The 18,113-nt window shown below is 37.2% G+C and overlaps 1 protein-coding gene across 1 annotated transcript in view; it reads right to left on the bottom strand.

Moving 5' to 3' along the window:
- The window catches only part of LRPAP1 (LDL receptor related protein associated protein 1), a 41,255-nt gene extending 35,006 nt beyond the window's left edge, over nucleotides 1-6,249 (bottom strand). The window contains exon 1 of the mRNA XM_051964993.1: nucleotides 5,962-6,249. Coding sequence (XP_051820953.1) covers nucleotides 5,962-6,234 — 273 coding nt within the window. The 5' untranslated portion in view covers nucleotides 6,235-6,249. The remainder of the gene's footprint in view (nucleotides 1-5,961) is intronic.
- Nucleotides 6,250-18,113: the final 11,864 nt, after the last annotated feature.

Genomic DNA, 18,113 nt, shown 5'->3' with positions numbered 1-18,113 from the left:
CCGGAAACTTTTCATGTCGCTAAAAACTTTTTGAATCTTCCCCTTTACTGAGCTCAGCACAGGAGGGAAGAATAGTAAATAACTGCTAAAGGCTGCACCAGATCCTCTTGAGGCTCTATGATCTTCTTAATTTGAGTAATTGGCCATAGCTGCTTGTGAGTCAGTCTTCAAGTTCAATACTCAAGTTTTGTCTCTAATTTTTTGACTCAGGCTTATTTTTATTATTTGACCATTCTGCTTCAATTTTTCAACTGTGAGATGGAAATATAATGACATTCCTAGCAAATGAACAACTAAATCAACATATGATTGAGTCAACAAATTATGATATCAGAAATGCTTAATAAAGAGCATTCTGAAATCAATCTTAACTGCTTTAGGGAGAGCTTTATGCTCAGCAAAAGAAAACATACTCTTCACATTTTTTATGTGGAGAGATTTCAAGTATGCCTTCCAATGTCATGTTGTCCTTTTAATATTTTTAAAATTAGCTACATTAAAAAATAAGGAACTATCAATGAGTCTTTGTGTTTCCTGAGCTCCCAGTTGTGTAGACAAAGGGCATTCCTTAAGTCTAGAAGCATTCTTACCTTAGGCTGCCAGACATCTCAATATTAAAGGAGAGAAAGATCACTACTGAAATTACTGCAAAACTTACTGTTAAACATTTAAGGAGAATAAATAAATCAAAGGCAAAACTACAAATACACAAATGTCAAAGATGTTAAAGGAATTGTTCTGACTTGGTTTTACTTCTTGAAGAAATGGGATGGCCAAGTGGCAGGGATGCTGGACTGGATGGGGAAAACCAAGATTTTCATCTCAAGTTGCTATACCAACAGCGTGACTTTAATCAAATAATTCCTATCTCTGATCATCACTGCTTTTCCCTTTGTGAAATGGAGTCTATCTCACAGAGTTTTGTAAACCATAAGGCACTACAAAAATCTGACAAATCATCATGACTATTCTTCCCGACACTGCTGAAACCACCAGCTCTAAGGCCCAATGATGATGAGGCTTGCAGCACATATGTCTGGCAAAAACTACTAATTTAAATGGTTTGAAATCCCTTTGTACCAGGACAAGAATCTACTTCCCAAAATTCCACAAAGGTAGTAGAAAGGAAGGAAGGAAAAGATCTAAGTGTCAAATCCAGGAATTCCTGCAGGCCCCCAATGCTTAAACTATGTGTATTATTATGGTAAGAGGCAAGATTCATGTAAATCGCTTCCTTTTTACATGAGATTATCCTGGTTTTATTAAGTACAGTTTCCTCCACTAGACTACAAACTCAAGATGACCATGTCATCTCTTTTCATGCCTATCGACATTGCTGAGCAGAGGGCTAAATACACAGACGTGCTTCTTGTTCAGTCATTAGCTCATTTGGGTCTAAATCTTTGTGAGTCCATGCATCCCAGCACACCAGGCCCTTCTATCCTCCTCTGAACAAACTCATACTCATTGTTTCCATAACTCTATTTATCCATCTCATTTTCTGCTGTTCCCTTTTCCTTCTGCTTTCAATCTTTTCCAACATCAGGGTCTTTTCTACGAATCTTGTATCTTTTCATTATGTGCTCAAAGTATCTAACATTCAATCTTTATCTGTTGAATAATCCTCCTCACTTGTACATAACAGGTATTCAGTACATGTGGCGGCTGCTAACTTCTTTCAATTTAACTCCTCTGGAAGTAGGGACCTCAGCTCCATGCTGCAATGTTTTTTTTACCAACGCAACCTCATAAACTCAAATAGGAAAAATACAGTGGAATGTGCAAAGGACTTGAAAAACTTGCTGAATGAATGCGAGAATGAACCAATAAATTAATATCGTTAATACTTTCAACGTGTCCAAGACTAAGCTAAATGCTGTGATCTTCTTCTGCCCCTACAGACTGTGGTACTTTAAGTGCCATTTTCTCCTAAAGCTTTGCATCTTTTAGTGTCTCCCTCTCAAGTTACCTCATGTGGAGCTATTTTATAATCTTTTGTATATATTCTTTTTAAATTGATTCTTTGTGTCTTTTAAGTAATCTCCCTGCCTCCCTCTGGAATCTGAACTCCTCCATATACTGGCTGTATTTGTATCTTCAGAGACTATATCACAGAACCCTGCAAATAGCAGGATATCTATAGATACTTGTTGATTAACTGATTAATGGATGGATTTAGAAGCATCTGTGGATAAATGAGAAGTCTTCACCTGAACCTTGGGTTGATAAGCTTTTTCTGAATTTAAAAAGAAGCTGTCCTAAGAAGACAGATACAATGTTGACCATTAGCCATAAAACAAAGGCTTTTCGGCTTGATGGGTCCTACTGGATTCAAGCAGAGATTCAAGAACCCAGTTAGGACCATTTTAGTCTGCTCTGCCCAACACTATTTAGGGCCTGTGATGACATCAAAGATTAGCTGGTGGCACCATGTGCCATATACGCTCATCTAAGTCATGTTACCGGATGATAAAGTGGAGAAATCAATGTGGTCTTGACTCCATCGAAGTGATGGGATTTAAATGGGCCTAAAGAAGAGGGAAGTTGGATAAATGAGCAAGAGCCACAAAACTAGGTTTGATACCGCGCTTTAAAGTGTGCAAAGTGATTTACCTCCATTACCTCACTTGAGCACAGCACTCCCTGTAATTCTGGGAGCCTGCATGCACATTCAGGGAATAGGAATCAGGAAAACCATGCTGATTGCAGCTGCCTGGCTTTCGTTTTCTCAGCTAGAACATGAAAGGGTCTGAATGGAGGATGTCTAAAGTCCTTTCCTGCTCTTGCATTCTCTGATTTCTTTCCTAGTAGTAAGAGATGACTGTAAAAAACCTTGAATCTCTGCCTGGAGAGCTGGGATTGAGGTAATCATTATCTCCACGCAGCTAAGAGAAGTCACCTTATTAGCCCCAAACCTGGCTTGCTTATTCACAGCCGACAAGTAAATTAAGTTCAGGCCAGGGAGACCCAGGGGGTTAAGCACAAGGTCCCAAAGGTGGGATTCTACTTTCTTTCTCCAGGTTTCCCTCTCACTGGCACAGTCTTCTCCTTCAAGCATTGCCTCTACAAGACCTTATCTACCTTTTAAGGACCATTCAGAAGCTATCCCTGTTGTTCACACTGCCTCCTCTGACATCCTAAGCCTAAACACAGAATCCCACAGAGCTTTATTATGAATTGTCTTATCTTTTCTCTCTCCCCCACAACACTTGGCACATTGCTGGATACATGATAAAGCTCAGTAGAAAGGGGTCCAAAAAGCCCTGGGCTTTGTCCAGCGCCAGTTCTGCAGCTCCCCTGCCAACTGTACGTGACCTTCAGAAATCACTTCAAGGGGTCCTTCTCCTTGCTACAAAACAGTTGCTCACTACCCAACATAAAAGGGTTATAAAAATGAGTTCAACATTAGTAATTTAAGTGTTTTTATGTCTCTTATTGCATCAGTTCCTAAGGTTTCTTTATGGTTAAGATTCTTCTCCTGACATCAAAACACAACAGTTTTGCCTTCTCTGGATCTTACTCTTCTCATAGATAAAAGGACAATTATAATCTTTGCCAATGCCAGGCTCAAAAGAGCTTGTGCCAAACATCAAGACAGGGAACAATGAAGGAAGGGCAGATTGAGGGAGGCAGTGGTCAGAACAATGGAGAGCTGTTATTGTCTGAATGGAATGGGGGACCCTGGGAGGGCCTCCCTTTTAACTCAAAAGGAAACTGTTGAGCCAGGTAAGGTAATACCTTTAGAGTTCCTTTCACCTCTAAGATACTGTGGTTTTCCACATTTAATTAATGATATCTTGGTCCCACATCAATACAAGTTCAAACTTCCAATCTTTCCTCTGTTGCTTTAAGTCTCCTATTTACAGTAAAGTCCTTTATTGACTCTCCCCTGTGCTGTTCCTATTCTTCAAAGCATCCAGAGCTCTTTCAGCGAGAAGGCCTAAATCTGGGAGCAGCTCTGCCAGCAACAGGTCGCATGATCCAAGGAGAGACATCTCTGCCCAAGGCCTCAATTCACAAATCTCTAAAATAAGACCAGAGGGCCCTCCCCCTCTGACATTCTGGAATTCTTTTGTGTTAAGGTGGGATGTGGTCCTGAACTGCACTAACAGAAAGCCACAATCTATGAAAACACAAGAAAAGCACAAAACAAGGGCCAGAAAAGCAGATCAAGGGAGGGAGTAGGAAGGCTTTCCTGTTGAAGTGGGGAGGGTAGGAGATACAAGAATGGCAGCAGCAATAACAGATGAAGGGGCCAGGTCGATAAGACTGCACTGTATAGGGGAAGTAAGGGAGGGGAAGGTGTCAGAGACAACTTCAAGATTTAGGATGGCACTTGTGCAGAGAGAACACTAAGGTCGGCAGCTTTATGGGAAAAGATGGTAAGCTAGGCTTGGGGAAGGGTGAGGTCCTGCCAGAGGAGGTGAAAATGCACTTCAGGGGCTCAGGATGATCAGGACTAGAGAGGGATTAACTTAACACTCAAGAGGGAACAGACGCAGTAAAGTGAAGAGGACCTAAGGCAAACCTCTGGGAAAAGCCAACATTAAAGGGCTGGGAAGAGACCCCAACCATCAAGGAATCAGAAAAGTAGCCAATGAAAGAGGAAGGGGGCAAACTTGATGGAATGTGATGTTTCTGAAGGGAAGATTACATACAAAGTGTCATAAACTGAAGAGATGAATGGGGAATAAGAAAATAGCCCCTGCATGTGATAGGTTATATCCTGGAATTTAGATGGGGAGCAAACTGACTAAGAGAGGGGCCAAATCTCACCTGTGGATAGTCATAGAAATACACAGCTGGCAAGCTTCAGAATTCCCAGGTTAAGAAAAAATATTGCAAGCAACAAGAAAAAAAAATCTATTTAAATACTGTGGTGTTGAAGTCAGGGATTCCACAAAACCTAGTAAATTCTACAGTAAAAGATCACAGCTTTTGAAACTTTATATTTTGAAGAACAAAGAAATTGAGGTTGCATCCAGGAATACCTTACTCAGCAAAAATGAGTATAATTCTTAAAGAAAACCAAGTGGATATTTGATGAGCTGAAAGACTTTCAGGTTTATGACAAAAAGACCAGAACTCAATGAAAAGTTTGATATAAAAGATCCAGAATAAAAGGAAAACACTAAAAACTTATGTAAGGGACCTAATCCTTAATCCATTCCTCAAACTATTTACTTCTTATAAAAACATCAATATTCTTAAAAATGTCATCTCTAGTAGAGCAATTTAAGAGTGGAGCTGAGTTGTGTATGATGGGTTACTGTATTTCTTAATCTAAAGATACAAATAAAGTTTTAATAAAAAAAAAAAATACATGAGCTGGCTAGTGATGAGGGTTTAATTCCTGGCTCTTCCCAGGCCTTCTCCTCATATCAACACTCAGCACAGTATCTGGTACACAGTAGGCACTTAATAAATGTTAGGGATTCACTGGTTGACGCCTACACTATACACCTGGGAATCAAGACTTAAAAAGTTTTCTCTTATCTGAGATCATTTCCACTTCTGCAAAATTTGAGAGTCGGGCTGGATGACCATTAAGGTTCCAGTTCAACTCTAAATCCTTTTGAACCTTGGACTAGAGTATGAGTCCGTCCTTCTGACCGTGGACTAGTAATTTTTCTTCTCCCAGCCTCAACTTCTTACCCTGTAAAATGGGCGACTAGAACTCGAAGTCCTTCTCTGTTCTTGCCTGGGATACTCCGGGAAAACCACGCTCCCCTACCTCACTCCAGAGCCTCAGTTTCTTTGTCTCCAAGATCTGCTCCAGCTCTGGATCCTAGGAGCCCTGGCTAGGGTTCAAGTCGAAGCTGTGCCCCCGCGCCGTGGGATCCTGGGCTAGTCCCTTGCCCGTTCTGTGCCCCGGGATGTTACGGCCGGTGCCCGTGCCGCTTTGCATGGAGCCTGCACACAGCAGGCGCTCAGTAAGTGCCCACACACCGACGGACTCACCCGCTTCGCCTTCTCCCAGAGCTGGTTCAGCTTCTCCATCCGGAACTCGGTCCCGGGCTCGCGTTTCGGGGGGGTGCCGGGCTCATTCTTCTCCCTCGAGTACTTGCCCCCATGCGCCCAGCTTCTCGAGGGCGCCCACAGCAACCCCAGAACCAAGACCAGTAGCAGCCGCAGGGGTAACTTCGCACCCAAGGCCGGTCCCCTACCACTGTGTGCTGCCGCCATCTTCCTTCCCTCCAATTCCACGCTCTGCTCCAGGAACCGCCCAGGCATGACAGCGGGGCCGCCCGTGCACGCTCAGCCTTCTGGGACTAGTAGTTTAACCAATCTCATCAAGCGAGAGGAAGGCCTTATGGGAACTACAAAACCCAAAATGCCGAGCGAAATAGAAGCCTCCACTTCCACGATTTGGGTTGGTTGCTTAGGCGACTGAACTATCCGCTAGCTAGGGGCGGGACGCTAAGGCTGGAGTAGCTATGGTAACCACCATGGGGGTGGAGCTACAAATAGGTCCTTGACCATTCACTGTGGGAAAAAGTTTGTTGTTGTTATTTATGCTTGTTTTATAGGAGAATTTAAGGATGAACCACGCCTCTAGCCCATTCTTCTAAACTCTCACTTCATCTTATTGATAAAAGTGGCCTCTAGAGGGCATATTGATCTGCCCCTCCATATGGGCAGAATGGAAATTTAAAAACTCACGTCTTTAATTCTAAAGTTTTCAAAGTACTTTCTTTTCAATAATATTGTGAACTCATATTAACATTATTAGCTGAGTTTTCTCGGAGAGCAGAGCGCTTTTTTCATATTTAAACCTGTGTGCAAGTTTATGCATGAACAGGAAAGGAGGTGGATCTAGTCAGAGGTCAGAAGTCAGAGGGTAGGATGTCCGATGGTCAGTATCCTTGAGACACCAATAGAACAAGACAGGAGGCTTCCATTATGTTGAGTGTATTCTTTCTCTCTCTCTCTCTCTCTCTCTCTCTCTTTTTCTTTCTCCTTTATGGAGAATTTATAAATGGCAAAATGATAGAGATTTGGAAGCCATGGATGTGTTGTAAGCTATAATGGACAATTGATGCATTGAATGATATTGGTTTATCCCATTTTCATCTTTATAGATATTATCCCATTTGAATCTCACATAAGTCTAAGAGGTGTAGTTAACCATCATACTTGCTGTATAGATGAGGCAAAAGTGAAACAATCTGTTCCAAATTGTAAAGACATTAAAAAAAAATCACATCCTTTAATATTTCACTGATCTCATGGGAAAAATCACTAAGTATTAGGTGATTCTAGGTTTTCCAAAATTTCAATTTGCATTAGAAAAATAAAATTTTGTAATCGGCAACAACTATGGTCAGTTGTTTTCCTTGAAGGAATGGCTTTACTTCTTTCATTTAAAAAAAATGTCTGCTAAATATGACTCTAAATATCCATACTTTACCAATTGCTCTTTTAAGTTAAAAAATGATATTCCATGAATAAAAGAGGATAGTTTAACTCTCAACCCAACAGTTTGAGCTTTTCTTTGAAATAATTGGTAGGTACAGTATGTACCACAAGTGTTTTATGAATACTTATGATTTTGTCACACAATATTAAAGAGATAAGTTCTCAAGGTTGAGATATTATAAAACTAATGTTTTAATTGCTTCATCAAGGAAATTCTTAAGTTTAAACTGATATTTTAACATTTATTTGCTTTCCCCCTTCCATCCTTCATCCCTTTCTCCTTTCCTCCCTCCCTGCCTCTTCTCTTCTCTTCTCTTCTCTTCTCTTCTCTTCTCTTCTCTTCTCTTCTCTTCTCTTCTCTTCTCTTCTCTTCTCTTTTCCTTCCTTCCTTCCTTCCTTCCTTCCTTCCTTCCTTCCTTCCTTCCTTCCTTTCTTCCTTTTCCTTCTTTCCTCCTCCTCCTTTTCCTCCTCCTCCTTTTCCTTTTCCTCCTTTTCCTCCTCCTCCTATTCCTCCTCCTATTCCTCCTCTTCGTCCTCCTCCTCCTCCTCCTCTTTCTCCTTCTCCTTCTCCTCCTCCTCTTCTTATTCCTCCTCCTCCTTCTTCTTTTCCTCCTCCTCCTCCTCTTCTTGTTCTTTTTCCTTCTTTTTTCTTCTTCCTTTCTCCTCTTCTTCTCTTTCCCTCTCCCCCTCTTCCCCCTTGTCCTTTTTTCTCTCCCTTTCTCTTCCCCTCCCCCATCCTTCCCCACCACTGTCCCCTTTGTGGCAGTGAAGAATATGATGATGACTAGTACAATTCAATGTTACTACCTTTATTCATGTTAAGACACCAATAGTATTAACCATCATGACTTTTGTATCATCAGTGCTAATGTCAACAGGGTTATTTCTTGATAAATCAAGGGAAATTCAAAAAAGTTACTCAGTACTTTGAATATTTTAGTACCACTTATGTTTATTACCAAGCATTTGCATAAAAGTTCTTATTTGATGATTACTTGGTAGTAGTAATATCTGAGTAATACAAGCCAAATAATTCTAGTCACATCTTCATATTCATCCATTTGTAAAACAAAAATACAAGTATTCTGCAGATAAAGTATTATGATTTGTTTTCGCTGCTAAATCTTTAATTTACAGATTGTATAGCCTCTAGAAAACTTCGCTTTTATATTCCTGTGAACAAGAATGAAAAAGGCCAATTATGTCTTTATATTATTAGGAAAATAATTTTGACTTTGCAGACCCACTGAAAGGCTCTCCCTGGGGCTCCTCATACTATAAGAACTGCTATTCCTGGTTGTCAAAATCTTTTTGAATCCTAACTTTATTATTTAATTTGTTGGCTATCCTTGCCAGTATTTTGCCATATGAAGATTTAATAAAAATGACAATTATGTCTTTATCTGATTCACTAATTCAAAATGTTAATTAGTTACAGGGCCAGAGTCCTCTTTCTTTATTGAATTTGAAGCATTAATAAGTATCTTTTATGTGTGAGAATTCAACTGATTCTGAATATATCTATTATGATCTAGGCATTATTTTCCAACTTTGTATGTAAGAATAGCATGAAAAATTTTGTCAAATGCTTTACTGAGATTCTATAAACCAAAACTATAGAATTACCCTGGTCTACTGATCTAGTTAACCTGTCACAGGAGGAAAGAAGCTAGTCTAGCATAATCAATTTTTGATGAAGCTATGATGGTTCTTTGTAGATACTAATGAATAAAATTTTTAATGAATAAATTCTGTAGTTTCCCCCCAAGATTTTAAGTCAAATTCCCAGGTTTATAATTTGCAGTATTTAGGGAAACTTCTTTTAGGTTGGGTATGACTTGAACCTGTTTTTGATCTGATTTGCAGCAACTATTGAAAAGGGAAATATTTAAGATATGAGAGAGAGAACAGAGAGATGATTATTACAGCAAATGAAGAGCGAACACAGAAAGGAATGAGATCAAGGGTACAAGTAGAGGTAATATTTAGCTTTAGTAAGAAGGAAAGTTGCCTCTTCAGCTAAAAAGGTAAGAAAATGGGTCTGGAGGTGAAAGGACTCATGACAATATGGCCCCATTCTACTCAGTAAAGTTAGAGGCAAACCCTTGCCTCTACTAGGAGTTAGGGAAGATGGATTGGAGTTGGGAACTTGAAGAGATTTAGAATGGATATTGTAGGGAAGGTGGGAGAATAAATAAGAAATGAATAAAAAGACAAAAAGGACCTAAGTGCCTTTAGTTAGCATAATTAATTGAATGAAGTCATCATGTTTTCAGGATTTCTTTCAGCAACATTCTCTAGCTCTGGAACAGGTAGAGAGATATGGAAAATAAATGGTAGGAATTACTCAGAGGAGAGAATTATCTGGGTTGCAGATGAGTCCAAAATTTGCTTTCTTGTAATATCTACTCATTGATTCTTGTTCTGCACGCAATCTCATCTCTTTTGAACATGAACTACTATCTTTAAGGACTACTTTGAACAATAAAGACTCAACAAAATAACAGAGGAGGCCTAGTTTGCTTTCCACACTACAAGTGGCTCTATAACATGCAGAAGCAACTGTGACATAAACTGGAATGATTAATCCCCATCAGGACGCTTAGGGTTTGGTCCCAACTCAAAAACTAATTCATGGTGGCAGAAATATAGGCAAGTAGATTGGCTTCATTTAGGCTAGATAGCTAAACTCTTTTCTAGCTTTAATAATTTTCTGATTGGTTTCCATAGATGAACGCCTGTGTAATATGAATTCATAGGCCAGGAAAGCATCATATTCAAAAAGTCTGTGGCCACCTTGCTTGAACTTCCATAATTAATATTTTATTCCTTGTGCTTATAACTTTAACCATTCCTAATTTTCTCTTTCCTACCCAGGAATCCTTTGCTTCTATTTATCTCCTATGTTTCAATCTAGTTAATACTCAACTCTGAGTAATTCCTACCATTTAGCTTATGTGATTAAGAGAGAAATATTAAGAAAGTCTACAGCATCTAACTGATCAGATGGCATGTAGAATATTGTATTCAGTTCTGGCTACACTGTAGCTGACATTGATAAACTACAGTGTATATGAAAAATGCCAAATTCAGCTTGATATCAGGAAAAGCTTCCTAACAGTTGGAGCTGTCCAAAAGGTTAATGTCCTGTCTCTAAAGGTGTAGATCTCTTCTTGGAGGCCTTCAAGCAGAGCCTGGATGATCACTTGTTGGATATGATTTAAAAGAGATTCCTTTCAATGATAATTTTAACCAAATAATCAACTGAGATATCTTCTACCTTTAATATTCTAAATCTAGAGTAGTGTAATCAGCAAGTTAAGGGCACTGAAGATGATGTAAAGATAGGATCAAAGAATTGGGAATAAATAGCCTGCAGAAGAGAAGAGTTTGGGAGGGACATGATAATTGTGTTCACGTATTTAAAAGGCTTTCATCTATAAGAATAATTAATTTCTTTTAGCATAACTTAGCACAGTGCCCAATGTTTTTATTGTTCAGTTGTTTCAGTCATGTGGGACTTTTCATTACTCCATATGGAGTTTTCTTGGCTAAGATATTAGAGTGGTTTGCAATTTCTTTCTCCAGCTCATTTAACAGATGAGGAAACTGAGGTAAACAGGGTTAAGTGACTTGCCCAGGGTGACATAGCTAGGAAATGTCTGAGGCTGAATTTGAATTTAGGTCTTCCTGACTCTAGTCCTAGAGTTCTACCCACTGCTCTGTGTGACTGCCTATAGATTCATTTTGCTTGGTTTCAAAGGAGAGAACTAGGACCAATTAGAGAGAGAGGGAAGAGAATAAGAATTTAAATAGTGGCTACTATGTATCATATACTGTGTTTTTGGTTTTCATGAATTTAGAGCTCAAGAGGGAACTCTGATACATGCATCAAATAATTACAATGCAAAATAATACATAGACATTATGTCTATACATTGGAGAATATTTTGTTGGCTGGGGTGAATGAGTAGAAATGTATAATAATTAATTTAAAGATGCTACTTTAGGGAACCTACAGAACCCTGAATAACTTTGAGACTATTTGTTTTGTTAAGACAACTCTGAAGTATCACTTCACACCTCTCAGATTGGCTAAAATTTCAAGAAAAGATAAAGATAAATGTTGGAGGGGATGTGGAAAAACTGGAACACTAATGCATTGTTGGTGGAGCTGTGAACTGATTCCAACCATTCTGGAGAACAATTTGAAAATATGCTTAAAGGTGTGTGAAACTGTGTATAGCCTATTTTGTTGAGGAAGAGAAACCACTACCAGGCCTTTCTCCTTTTAGGAAAAACAAAGACATTTTTACCTCAGTTATTTCTGTCTCTGGTTGAATTATTCAAGTGATGGTTCTGTGGAGGAGATCAAGAGTTGTAACAGTAGCAATAGAGACAGGAGAGAAAATATGAGAAACAAGAAGTGAGTAATATGAAGGATTTGTTTGAATGTGACCAGAAGTAGGTAGAATGAGCAAAATTTCTGGTATCTGTGCAATGTTTGAGTTAGATAAGGATCCTGTCATGCCCCCTCCCCCCCTCCCTGGCCATTTCCAGTTCCATCCATCCCTGACTAATATCTTGTTTCCAAGCAGCAACTCTGCTATTCTGCTTATTTTCAAGGTGGTCTCAAGTTGCAAGTAGGCAGTAGCTATCATGAAAAAGTGGAAAACTAAGTACTTTGTGAAGCCTGAGTTAATGACAAATGTAATAACAACTTTCATTTATTTACCTCTGGGAAAGGGGAGGATTTTCATGTTCAGGATTTAATTGGTTTGAAATTTTTCATTCCTCTCCTTCTGTTCCCCTTTCTATTTTCTGTTAAGAGCACTTCAGAGAGCAAGTTTACAAGACAAACTTTAGTCTTTTCAATCTGACCCTTGGAAAAATGAGTATCTTATTGTTGGCAGGCTAAAAAAAATGACCACAACTTTCTTTCTGGCCGACCAGTTTTCAAAAAATGAATTCCTGGCTTATTCATGGAATGGTGGGTTAAAGACCCAAAAGAATCATTGTATTTTTTAAAATAGCCTTTTATTTTTTTGAAAACATGCAAAAATAGTTTTCAAAATTCACCTTTGCAAAAGCTTGTGTGCCAAATTTTTCTCCCTCCCTCTCTCCACCCTCTTCTGTAGAGAGCAAGAAATTAAATATAGACTAAACATATGCAATTCTTCTAAACACATTTCCATATTTGTCATGCTGCATAAGAAAAATCAGATCAAAAGGTGAAAGAAAAAAAAGCCAAGCAAACAAACAAACAAACAACAACAACAACAACAAAGTGCTGCTAGAATTTTTGTACATGTGGGTACTGTTCTTTCTTTAATAATCTCTTTGGGATATAGATCCTATAGAAACACTGCTGGATCAAAGGCTATGCACAGTTTTACAACCTTTTTGGTATAGTTCCAAATTGCTCTCCAGAATGGTTGGATCAATTCACAGATGCATCAACAATGCACCATTGGAACCATTTGGAACCAACAATGGAACAAATAGCGTTCCAGCTTTTCCATTTCCCCTCCAACATTTATCATCATCTTTTCTTGTCATTTTAGCCAATCTGAGAGTTGAAGTGGTACCTCAGAGTTGTTTTAATTTGCATTTCTCTAATCAATCGTGATTTAGATATTTTTTCATATGACTAGAAATGGTTTTAATTTCTTCACCTAACAATTGTCTCTTCATTCCTTTTACCATTTATTAATTGGAGAATGGCTTATAGCTTACAAATTTGAGTTAATTCTCTATATATTTTGGTTTTCATGAATTTAGAGCTCAAGAGGGAACTCTGATACATGCAATGTATCTTTATCAGAAACAATGGATGTAAAAATTTCCCCCTAGCTTTCTCTTTCCCTTCTAACCTTTCCTACATTGGTTTTGTTTGTACAAAACCTTTTTAATTTAATATAATGAACATTATCCCTTTTGCATTTCATAATTTCCTTTAGTTCTTTTTTGATTATATATTCTTCCTTCTTCATAGATCTGAGATAGACCATCCCTTATTCTCCTCATTTGCTAATAGCATCACCCTTTATGTCTAAATCATGAATATATTTTTATCTTATCTAGGTATAAGGTATTAGATGTTGGTCAATGCCTAGTTTCTGCTGTATTATTTTCCAGTGTAACAAAAATTTTTTGTCAAACAGTGAGTTCTTATCTCAGAAGCTGGAATCTTTGGGTATATCAAACACTAGATTACTATAGTCATTACCTACAGGGTCTTGCGAACCTAACTTATTCCACTGATCAATTATTCTATTTCTTGGCTAATTCCAAATGGTTTTGATGATCACTGCTTTATAATATAGTTTTAGGTGTAATACAACTAGGTCACCATCCTTTGAATTTTTTTTTTTTAATTAATTCCCTTGGAATTCTTGACCTTTTGTTTTTCTGGTTGAATTTTTTTTTTCTAGTTCTATAATGTTATTTCCTGGCAGTTTGATTGGTATGGCACAGACTAAGTAGATTAGAATCATTGTGTTCTTATATGGTTGGGATTGTTTTGGAAACTTAGGTGGGGCAGTCATATGGCATAACAGCTAGAGCGGGAGGACCTGAGTTCAAATTTGAACTTACACACTTAACACTGGCTATATGACCCTGGGCAATTCACTTACCTCCAATTGCCTTGCAAAAATAAGATAAAATATTGGTCAGTGGAAACAACCTAGGCCTTTGAAGAAGACTGGATGCAAATATTATCAGGTACCTTCTAAAAAACATAAAAATTGAGAACATGCAGCAAATAAAACAAATTCTTGGCTCATGTGCACTTAGCAGAAAGTGCTGTGATTTAGGATACCATAGGATACTTCTTTGCTGTTCCCCGATCTTGGAATTCTATCTCCTGTCTCTCTTTGCTTTGGCTGTCTCCAATCGACTAGAATGACCTCCTTCCTCATCTCTGCCTCTTAAAATCTCTAGCTTCCTTCATCAATCAACCAATCAATAAACATTTATTAAGCAACTTCTATGTCTTATTCCAACCTTCTCATTTTACAGATGAGGGAAGGAGCGCAGAGAGGTTATGATATACCCATTTATGGTATGGCTCCTTCCAGCTCTGCCATTGTTTTGTGTTCTAAGGTGGCTTTTAGCTTTAATATTCCCCAGACTTTGTTCTGTGGAGCCTTCTAGCCCTGACATTTTCTATCATTATCCTCTCTCTCTCTCTCTCTCTCTCTCTCTCTCTCTCTCTCTCTCTCTCACCATCTCCCTTTCAAAAGGGGCGATTAACTTGTCCCTTATACACTCCTACTTAGTAATTCATATGTGAAAACTCCCACCATCTGAAACTTGGCAGGGAACAGCAATTATTTAAAATACATTAAAAATACCATTTAACTTTTTATTAGAGTTCAGCCTCCTCCACTTTTCAACTCCTCCCATTTCACTCCCTGTTCTCCCCCCCCCCCCCCCCCAAGAGATACAATTTTGGATACTTTTTTGGGTACGAATCTTGCTTTGAAAACCAGAGGTATAATTTAAATCAAGTTTTTAATACTAGTCTATTTGATGTAGGACTTATAAAACTGGTTATAAACAGGTGGTAGCATAAGGAGAAACCTAAGATTACTGCTCAATTTCTTTCATAAAGTATTATACAGAGTTCTTAGACTCAAATAGACTTCTCATTCTCAGCCACATTCTCAACCAAGTAATTGATCTTGGGAAGAAACAACTTAAATATATATAGATCTATACATCTATATCTATGTATCAGTTAGGTACTTATGAGATTAGTGGAAAATTAATAAACTGATATAGTCAACAACACTGTTGTTGGAGCTTGATGATCTAAGTTTGGTCTTCCTGTTCAGCCTCTTTTCCTTGTACCCATATCAGAGCATCTTTCAGTCAAAGTTATTCCTCTTGTTAAAGCTATTTTATGATCTTAATATATGCAAAGTAGACATTTTGTTGAAAAATGCCTTTAAAATTACATTTTGCTCTGCTGATTCAAATGTTTTAAATAGTCTACAAAGTCTAAAAAGCTTGAATTCTCTGTACCTTTTAGTCAGTTACATAGTTCTAAAGATGTTGTCTATTTTAGAATGTAATTTGTGAAAGTCTGCCTGTTTTTTTCCTTTTTTTCTAGTGGATGCTCTTTATAAACATACATACAAACACACACACACACTATATATATGTACACACACACACATATATATGTATTTTTTGTGAAGAAAAGAAAGTGGCCATGCGGGTTAGTTATTAATATCATTTTAAATGTCTTTTTAGCAATAATATCTGTCACTTTTCTTATTTAATCTTTTTATCAGCTATCTTTATCTCTCAATATCTTAATTGTCACCTTTAGCATAAACCTCTCCCATGAATAAATAGCCAGTTTCAGTAACTCTTTTACATCTTCTTTAATTGTATTTTTATTTCATCATTTAGCACAATAGGACTTTTGTCAAATTAGAAGCTAAATGTAATATAGAAATCCTAACAGATCTTTTTCATTTTTCAGTGTTGTGTTGTCCACCTTTGAGGCATATCCTTAAATATTCTAAAAATGTCTTGGCTTAATTAGGTTTCTTCAGATTTCATTAAAAACTTTTCTCCAATTTCTCACTGTTTTATTAAGGTGATATTATTTATAATATTCTATAATCTTCTCTGCTGACATTTGGTTGGAGGAATGAATTTTGTTGTTTTCAAATTTGTTTTCTTTGTTGTATCATTTGGTATACACTGGTCAATCTTCTGTAGGAAATGAATGGTCATGAATTGGTCCATTATCTTATAATTTTCCATTTTTTCAGCTCTAATAGCTTATTTTAATGTTAGGATGATGTTGTTTTAATTTTCTGTGATAGCTCATTTTTATTGATTATTTTCATTTGACTTTGATTTTGATCTTTGTTCTAATAATACAGTGGACTGACTGTACTGAGAAAATTACTCATAAATGACTCCTACATTGGTAACTAGTTGCTTCCTACATGTTAAGATATAGTCAGTTTAATTTTTTTTATGATGCTACTTGATACTTGTCATATCTTATATCTCCTGACTTGCTTAGAAAGTATTCCTAATATGTAGGCATGAAAATTATGGACCTAGAAGATTTTGTCTTTTGTTTCTTGAATTCAAATCATATTTCTCAACATTTTCACCTTCTTTCTTTTACCCAACATTTTCATTGATGTATTATTGATCTAGTATTAAAATCTTTGTTGATCATATTTCAGATGTCTTAAGTTCCTCAGAATAGAATTTCTGAACTTCCTCAGCTCCTGCAACAGATGTTAGCCATAAGCTGTAATTATTTTCATTGCTTTTTTCATATTTATCATTGAGATGTATTCCCATGAAAGAGTGTTTGATATTTACACAAAAGTATTTATAGCTGATCTATTTATATAATCAAAAGATTTAAAACAACCTCTGCCTAAAAATTGGACAGTGGATGAACAAATTAATGATGGCATGACATAATGGATAGAGAACTGGTTTCAGAGATATAAAGACCTAGATTTCAAACTTGTCTCTGACATATATTTGTGTGATCCTATATAATTTACTTAACCTTTCAGTATTCCAAATGACTCTATAATTATAATAATTTACTTTAGTGGAGGTACTTTCCTCACCTTGAAGACCCCTAAGTCAATAAAACCATAAATACAGACAAAAAATATAGTTGAACATTGTGGTGTCACAAAAAGTAAAGACTATTAAAAGACCTACATAAGATAAAATAATATGAACCTAAAGCTTTATATATAGTGACTACAATTATTTTAGAAGGAAAGTAGAAAGAAGAAGGAAAATAAGGCCAAAGTTAACTAAACTTTGAACAGGTCTGGAAGGAGACTCTGAAGAAAGACGTTTTCTTTGTTATTTTGTTAATTGTTTCTGTCTAATCAAAGGCTAAGCATTTGGAGTTAAGAATGTGTTTCTTCTTTGGTATATTTCTGTTGACAATCATAATTTATAATGCATTTTGAAAAATCAATATTTGGTGTTTTCTTTGGGTGTACTATAGAAGTAACTCTGTCTCCCCTCTCCCCCCTTATCATTTGTTTATTAGAGAAGATGAGCCATCCATCCATCTAGTTACAATTCTCTTGAACCTTCTGGTTTCATTTATAAGCAAGAATATCAATAATGAAAAAGGTTTGGTAACAGGTATTCCTTTATCTTTTTTTGTTTCTTCAGGCCTTAGCATAATTCCTAGTTTTTACAAGGTGAGTAATAAATGTTTGGTCGGTGACCAATTCATATATTCTGATCATAGGACAAAGAACTCACATTTAGAGTGCCAACAGTTGAGTAGGCTTTTATAGATGTATTAAAAACTATGAATCTCATACCTCCTTTTCCACACACTGATTGCAGAAGTGGAAGGAGACAATATAGGTTTGGGGGTGTGATTCAATAGAAGCATTAGGTCACTAGTCAGAGTAAGTAGTGGACTTGCAATCAGGAGACCTTGGTCTCCTGTACAATGTGGTACTATGCCTTTTAGACTTTAGTCTGCCAGAAACAATTTTTAAAATTAATTTGATGTTACTCTAAATCCAATAACTTCTAGCCTATAGAGAGAAATGTCCAAACGGATACATAGTTTACTCTTTTCTCCATGTCATAGAATGTCTCCCTCCTCAAAGACAATTTGACATTTTTTGGGAATCTTGAGTAAAGAAAAAGTCACAGCAAGT

Source organism: Antechinus flavipes, chromosome 6 (assembly GCF_016432865.1).
Source record: "Antechinus flavipes isolate AdamAnt ecotype Samford, QLD, Australia chromosome 6, AdamAnt_v2, whole genome shotgun sequence".
NCBI lineage: Eukaryota > Metazoa > Chordata > Mammalia > Dasyuromorphia > Dasyuridae > Antechinus > Antechinus flavipes.
The sequence above is the reverse complement of the archived record's forward strand: the minus strand, read 5'-3'. Positions and strand labels throughout refer to the sequence as shown.